General features: G+C 36.5%; 1 protein-coding gene across 2 annotated transcripts; it reads right to left on the reverse strand.

The window, feature by feature from the left end:
* Positions 1-1,421: 1,421 nt before the first annotated feature.
* Positions 1,422-4,846, reverse strand: LOC118566166 (low molecular weight phosphotyrosine protein phosphatase-like). Of its 2 annotated transcripts, none has more exons than XM_036147405.1 (3): positions 4,760-4,846; positions 2,547-2,620; positions 1,422-1,686 (listed from the first exon to the last, which is right to left on the reverse strand). In XM_036147405.1, the coding sequence occupies exons 1-3, from the start codon at positions 4,800-4,802 to the stop codon at positions 1,534-1,536; spliced, it is 270 nt and encodes an 89-aa protein (XP_036003298.1). In that variant the 5' UTR covers positions 4,803-4,846; the 3' UTR covers positions 1,422-1,533. The 2 variants fall into 2 exon arrangements, with proteins under 2 accessions (XP_036003298.1, XP_036003299.1); XM_036147406.1 differs by lacking the exon at positions 1,422-1,686 and adding an exon at positions 1,693-1,865.
* Positions 4,847-7,887: the final 3,041 nt, after the last annotated feature.

Raw genomic sequence — 7,887 nt, forward strand, 5'->3', positions numbered from 1 at the left:
ATTTCAGGGTTCTTTTGTGACTCCTAGATTAATATTCACACACTCTGGGGTAATTGGGTCAGCCAGGCATTCCTCTGAGGTTTACCACTATATCCGGTTTTCTCCTCCATTTGTGGAAAAAAAGTTCTTACAGTTTTTCAGAGGAGCCTGTTAACACTAGAAATTCAATTCATCAATTCATTCAATTTATTTATATAGCGCCAAATCATGAAACATGTCATCTCAAGGCACTTTACAAAGTCAAGTTCAATCATATTACAGATTGGGTCAGATTATACAGAATTGGTCAAAAATTTCCTATATAAGGAAACCAGTTGATTGCATCAAAGTCCCGACAAGCCAGTCACTCCTGGGGAACCGTAGAGCCACAGGAAGAGTCATCTGCATTGTACATGGCTTTGCTGCAATCCCTCATAATGAGCAAGCATGAAGCGACAGTGGGAAGAAAAACCACCCATTAACGGGAAAAAAAACCCTCCCGCAGAACCGGGCTCAGTATGAACGGTCATCTGCCTCGACCGACTGGGGTTACAGAAGACAGAACAGAGACACAACAAGAGAAACAAATATGGCTTTGTAATCATTTACTGGTCGACATATCTGATGTAAATCACCTTGTTTCTCATTTTCTCTTTAATTTCTTTAGATTATAATACGATGTGATGCTTTTTAAGATATTTTAGCCAACCTCATGTTGTAAAACAGGTTCTATTACACATTTATTGACTGAGCCGATTTGGCAGCAATCAGACCTCGGTGTGGCTAATGAAATTTAACCAGGCCAGATGTGTTTAGTTAGCATTTTACCATAATAAATGAATCCATAACTTGAATGCTTCTGTTTTATATATCCAGGTTATCACTCTCTGATATTAAAGTTCATATATGACCAAAAAAGGAAAAAGCCGACCAATGTGTCAGGAGATGCTTTTTCTGCATTAACTGAACAAAAGAAAAAGAGAAAAAGAAAATAAATTGAATAAATACATTTTAAATAGCCACAACAAAGTATTTTACATATTGGTTTAAGTTACAGCCCAAGATGTCACAAGCATGCATGTCTAAATAAAAATATTTAATATTTTCATGACATCGTGGACAGCAAACACATCTCAATAAGAAAGTTTGTGAAATTTGATGCTGAAACCTAAGACTAAATGAAATGTGCATTTGAACACAAAACACATTAATGCACCCGTTGTTAATTATATCAAGACCAGAACAGCCGACAGGAGTTCGTAGTTTAAACTTACTTGATATTGTATTCTATTAAAAAAAGTATTACTATATTCCTTTTTATATAAATGTAAAGTCATAGAGTGAGAACAACAGTCAGTAAAACTATAAAACCAGCACACCCATCCATATCATTTAGCATCCTGGCGTGCTGATTTATGGTTCCAGTATCACACACCGGTGTTTTTATAGACCCTTTTTAAAGCTGGATGTGTAGAACCTGTAAAGAATGTATCCAAAATGACCTCTAATAGTCAAATAATGTACAATTAACAAAAGATTAGAACAAAGAACACACTAATGAGGTGAACGGAGCCACAGATCATCCATCTGTACCTGTCGGGCCCTATGGCTTGTCTCAATGCCATACTTCCTCAGGCAAGCCAGGCCTCGGGAATCCGGTGAGCTGCCTGTATTCCAGTCAGATGTGGCGCCACTGTCTATGAGCCACTGCAACAACAGAACACAGAAAGGGGGCGCTAGCTACTGCTCCGTGGAGAGGAGCGTGGTCGTACCTGCTTGGCCACGTGCCTCATGGGCACGCCATGCCTCTTCATGCAGGCTTGACCGCGGTGGTCTGGAGGGTTTCCTATCTCATAGGTGGAGGTGGCAGCACTGTCTATCCTCCACTAGGCAGAGCAGGGCATGGAGAACAACAACACCACGTCAAAACTGGGTCATGTTGCCAAATAAGTAGAAGTTGAAGGTCTTTCAAATATTATAGGGATCGTTGAAGATTGTATAAATTTTTATTTATAAATTTTTTACAGCATTAAAATATATTGAAATAAAAAGCAATATGTGCTAGTGATTGCAGGGGCAAAATGTGTATACCTTGTTGAACTTTGCATATTCTAAGTCTTCCAACCATAAACCGATTAACTTCTGATATCCCAATGATCAGATGAATAATGCAGAATTTTTACTTTGCCATTTTCTTGAAGATAACACATATACAGTATTTCACAAAATTCTAATTCTTTATATTTAGCTTCCAGATCAGGTTGCCTTCCCTTTTATGTTTAAAATGGGTTTAGAGCAATACATCTTAAAGCTTGCAAAAGACCTCCACATTTCACTCATTTTCAGCCAAATATAAAGAATTTGTTGACAGTTAAAAGCTTCTGCATAATATGATTGTAAAAACCATATTCTCCTTAAAAAAACAAAATGTTCTATACTTGTCACTATATTTTAAAAAGCAAACCTGCATATCTAGTTCAAAGATGGATGTTTCACCCTTTATTCTTTCACAGTTGAAAACAAATGCAATATTCTGTAATGTATCGATGAAATACTGATGACTTTACCTTATCAACCAACCCAGCGTCTGTTGCCATCTTCCTAAACACAGCTTCAGCAATGGGGGACCTGCAAATGTTCCCTGTTTAAAACCACAACACACATTAATGGGATGTTTCAAAACATAAAAAACATTTGAAAAAAGCAGCAGTAAAACCTTCACTTGAAGAATAAGCTATGACTGGACTGATACGTTATAAGACAAAAAAATAGTATGTTGGGTCCCGATATAAAAGCCATAAAATACAAAAATACAAAAAAAAATGTCTACATTTGTGAGGAAAGAAATTAATTTCTGTAAGTTAATGTCATACAATTATGGAAATATATTAACTTTACAATACCCTCCTGAGATCTGGCCAAAACAATGTACCACATAGTCTTAATTAGCACAACAACTTATGAAATCTCTTTAAACTGAGATGCAAACGGTAGAGAACATCCTGGGATTCCAAGGGTTGTTACATTTTTAGGGGTTGAGATAGAAATAACCCCAGCAGCATTTTTTTTTTCTCAAATGAAAGTGTTGTATTTCTCAGATTTTGATTACAATACCTATAAATTAATAAAGTTTCACTGATTTTAGTCTTTATTTTGAAAGAAACCAAGACCTTTCTTTGAACTAGTATCTTATCTTAATAATTTAATTCAAGTTTACAGTTCTTTAAGATAACATTTTTGGAAAATTCAGGATTTTATTTGCCAATACACTCACCTGGCTTCCATTAAGAGAAAAGCCTACAATTAATATATGTTTAGGAAACTACACTATGAAAAATATGGGAAAGAGAAAACTTTTTTTTTACCATAAAATGACACTAATTTATTCATTCACTTATTAATTTTTAAAGTTAATTTGAAGTTACACAAGTGATGTGAAGCCTGTTCTCAGCTCATTGTGTAATACCACTAGTAGCAAACATTTTGTAATACTTTCATTGTTTACAATGGCAGGGCCGCCATCTTGTTTTACAAGAATGTTTCACAGCTTGTATTTAGTTGCACTTTGAATTCAAATCAACTGCTAGATGACATGCTTGAAATAAAAGCAAGTTTTTAAAATAATTTCTTTAATTACATTTGTGAAACAAAAAATTTGATTAATCACATTTGGTGTAATAAAATCAGAGATTCTTATTAAGCCATATTGCCCAGCCCTATAAAATAAGGTAATTTCTGTTTTACGTGACAGAAGTTGACAAAATTGTACAAACTAATCAATATTTAAAGTATTCACCCTAAACATTTTCATCTCTTTTTAAAGACTATAGTTTTAGGATCCTCGTATTGCATACATGCCTTGAAAAAAAGATTGCATGCAGAACAAAGAACCCAACTAAGAGTGAACAGATCACCCATATCTCTTTTTACTATGTAGTTCATTTTGGAATCCGCTTTTCAGGCATTTGATAAAACATGGACAGAATATAAATAAATAGTGATATTCAATTCATTTTCAGTCCCATCTGTTCCAGCTACGGTTTATTGAACAAACGCTCTTTACTTTCACTTTTAAAAGTAAAGTGCTCTTGTATTACTTTTTTAAATAATAATAATTTTGAAAAATGAAAAACATATACTAAGTCTTCAAGATTGCTATGACACTTCAGACAAAACAAATGACTAAGATAACCAAAAATACAATAAACAAATACAAGTTTAATTTTATTAAACTAACTAGGATCTCAAGTTGGAAAGCATTAACTAGGGCTGCATTCCATATCCGCATATTTGCATGCTTAGTGTGCATGAAACAACAAGAACGCAGCTATAATCGACCTTGTCATACGAGGTTACGTATAAAAAATGTGATCGTGTCCAACTAAACTGAGATGAGTTTGGATGTCGCGCCTTTTGTAGCGATTTGCAACATACTATAAGCAAGTTTCATGAAATCCTGTACGAAACTGAATTGGCCCCAGTCCGGTTCCCCACACATGTATTGCTTTTGTTTCTGTCACATCTGACTGCATTTCAGTTCAAACGTATCTAAAACGTTAACATATGCTTTATGGGTAAATTCCAGTCCTCAGTTCATGGTTTATGGGCCTGACGTGCAACTTTAATGACAGCACCGGAAACAAGCTAGCTAAAAAAAAATCTGACGATAACCCGATTAAAAAAAAAAAGAAGTGGAAAAGTATAAAAACAGGCATGCCTTCTACATAATGTGTTAAACTTAGACTGGTTTGCTAACAGTTTTGCAAAAGCCGACTCTTACCCAGGCAAACGAACAGAACCGATTTCGTGCCGGTGGCCGCCATGGTGCACTGAAGGGACCTGAATTACGTCATAGGGGCGACCAACTCCTGCCTGAACAAAAGTATGCTCACATCAATACATTCTCAAGTAGAACTTCTGAAAAGCTTCCTTATTACTATATTATTTACTCCTACTACTCCTACTTGGGTTTGCATTTTACATACTTATTGTACATGTAAATATCAAACCCAGCTTACAGTGCCTTTCAGTAGTATTCATACAATTTTTCAGAATTTGTCATGGTTACATCCATTCAATCCATTCAATGTATTTTATTTGGATTTCATAGACCAACACAAAGGAGCACACAGTCATGAAGTAGAAGGAAGAAGATACATGGAAGATACATTTACACACGAAAATATGAAAAGTGAGGTGTGTATGTGTATTCGAGGCAAAGCAAGGCAAGTTTATTTGTATAACACATTTCAGTAACAAGACAATTCAACGTGCTGTTCATGAACTGAACAAAGAAAAGAAAGATTGCAGAAGAAAGTACACTGCAGTGTAATAGTAGCAGCTGGTGAAGATATAAGACAAGTTGGACTAAAATCTTGATTTAAAGGAACTCGGGGTTTCAGCACTTTTACAGTCTTCTGGTAGTTTGTTCCAGATAAGTGGAGCATACGAACTAAATGCTGTTTCACCATGTCTGGTTCTGGATATGCACAGTAGACTGAGCTAGAGGACCTGAGTGGGCTGGATGGTTGATACGCAGAGTCTGTGATGTTAAGGCGTTAAGCCATTCAGTGATTTATAGTCTAACAGAAGTATTTTAAAGTCTGTTCTCTGAGACACAGGGAGTCAGTGTGAGGACTTTAGAACTGGGGTGATGTTCTCTACTTTCTTAGTTTGTGGGCAGAAGTGTTCTCGGTCAGCTTGAGTCCCTACATTTCTTTCCAGAACTTCACACTTCTCAGCTTTCAGTTCTGTGGTGTAGTTTGCTGGAGCAGCAGCATGTCTACAGCTGAGAGTAAGGGCTTAAATATTTAAGCTTATCAGGAAGGCCAGCTCTGTTCAATGGTTCCCCCATCGACCCAGTGCAGGTGGTGGATGACAGAAGAACCCCAGCAAAAATAACATAACTGTTGGACAGCGTCTCCCAGTCCATGCATGAAGCTGTTGCAGAGCTGGAGAGCTCCTTCAGTGAAAGACTGCTGCATCCTAAATGTACAAAGGAGTGTTATTGCAGCTCCTTCTTCTCAGCAACTGTTAGACTTTATAACCATCAATGCTCCCAACAAACTCATTAAGTTGTTTATATCACTGCTGTTAATTGCATTTCCCCCATTTTTGTAGATAGTCTGCTGCTCTATTTTATCCACAATTATACATGCATATTTGTACACTTTGGGTCACCTACTCAGTTGCACATTTCGTTTAATATAAGTACGTCAGGCCTATTGTTACAATTTGAGGGTTAAAAATGGATGCTGGACTTAAGTTGGAAACCCACAATAGAGCTGTTATAAAATCCATCTTTTTCTACTTGAGGAAGCTTGCGAAAGTAAAGCCTATCCTTTGTAATCAGCATTTTGAAACAGCAATCCATGCTTTTGTAACCACTTGGCTAGATTACTGTTATGCACTCTATAAGGGAGTCAGTGATTCATGCATTTCCCAGCTTCAGAGGGTGCAGAATGCTGCTGTGCGTCACTTAAAAGGTACAAGAAAATGTGAGCATGTTTCCCCTGTTTTAGATCCTCTGCACTGGCTGCCAGTACATTTTAGGAATCATTTTATTTGCTTTTAAAGCTCTTAATGGCCTTACCCCGCACTACCTGTCTGAGCCAAGGAAAAGACCCATCTCTTTTCCTTGGCTTTTGACACAATATGTGATGTTGACCTTGTCTTACTGTATTTTACTTTCTTTAATTTTATTGGTACTTTTATATACAATTTGGCTTATTGCTTTATGATTGATCATTTTGTATATTATGCTTGTGTATAGCACTTTGGTCCTGTAGGTGTTTAAAGTGCTTTATAAATAAAATTGGTATGGTATGGTATACACTGATGTTTTTTTTATAAGTGTGTTGGTGTATGTTGCATGCATGTTGTTACTTACATATATACGGATGTAAGTCAGAACACTTACAGACTAATGGTTAGGGCTTGTATTTGTTTGAAAATGTATTTCTTTCTTGTTAATGATATCTCTCCTTTCAGAGAGAGAAAATCTTGTTGTTTTATTCTTAAGTATGAAAGTTTTCAGCTCATTCTCCCGTTTTCTTTCAAAAGTTTTGCTAGTGTTACAAAACTTATACTGCTTGCATTCCCTGGGATCTGAGATCTCCATATTTTTTATCCAGACAATATCTGTAATTTTCATAAATTTGTAATAATTTTTAAAGTTATGCAAATCTGTATCGCAGCTGTCAATATTCTTTGGATTAAATGCTTGGGGGTTTTGTCCTTATTATGACTAATGTGAAAGCTCCTTTCAAGTTTAGTACGCTCACACCCCTCTTCCTTTGTGTTTCTTTCATTTTGTGTCCTGGAGTGAGAACACACACCACCAAAACACAGAAGTTTTATTGGCCTTGTCACCAGTCAAACAGCAACACTAGTTTCCAACTGTAATGCTTAGACTGAGAACCCAAAATTTTAGCCAAAACGCAGTGTTGTGCTTAAAAAGTTTATTAAAAGAAAAACTGAACAAAAACTTGATGCTGGGAGGCAACAGGCCAGAACGGAGCAGATAACAGTCTGGGCTGAGAGCAGGCTGCGCACAGCAGGGGGTCGTGGCTGAATAGACTGGAGGAAGAGAGCAGGTTTGTGAGATGAGCAAGGGTAATTTCTTTCTTTGCGATGGAAATGAGTAGCAACAATTTCCTGTGTTCCTAAAAAAAGGCTACATTTTCTCAATGAGAAACGACAAAATTGTCAGGATCCCCAGGGGGTTGATTACTTCTTGAAGCTCCCTGGGGATCCTGCAGTCTGTTTTGTACTTTTTCAGTACTGTTAGTTATCTGCAGATTACTGGCACTACTTAGTTTTCTGTTCTCTATTATTTTGATAGTTTATTTTTGCATCTGTTAGATTTGGTTCTTGTCTTAGTCAGCTTCTGTTTATTATGATTTTAGT

This window comes from Fundulus heteroclitus, chromosome 15 (assembly GCF_011125445.2).
Source record: "Fundulus heteroclitus isolate FHET01 chromosome 15, MU-UCD_Fhet_4.1, whole genome shotgun sequence".
NCBI classification, from domain to species: domain Eukaryota; kingdom Metazoa; phylum Chordata; class Actinopteri; order Cyprinodontiformes; family Fundulidae; genus Fundulus; species Fundulus heteroclitus.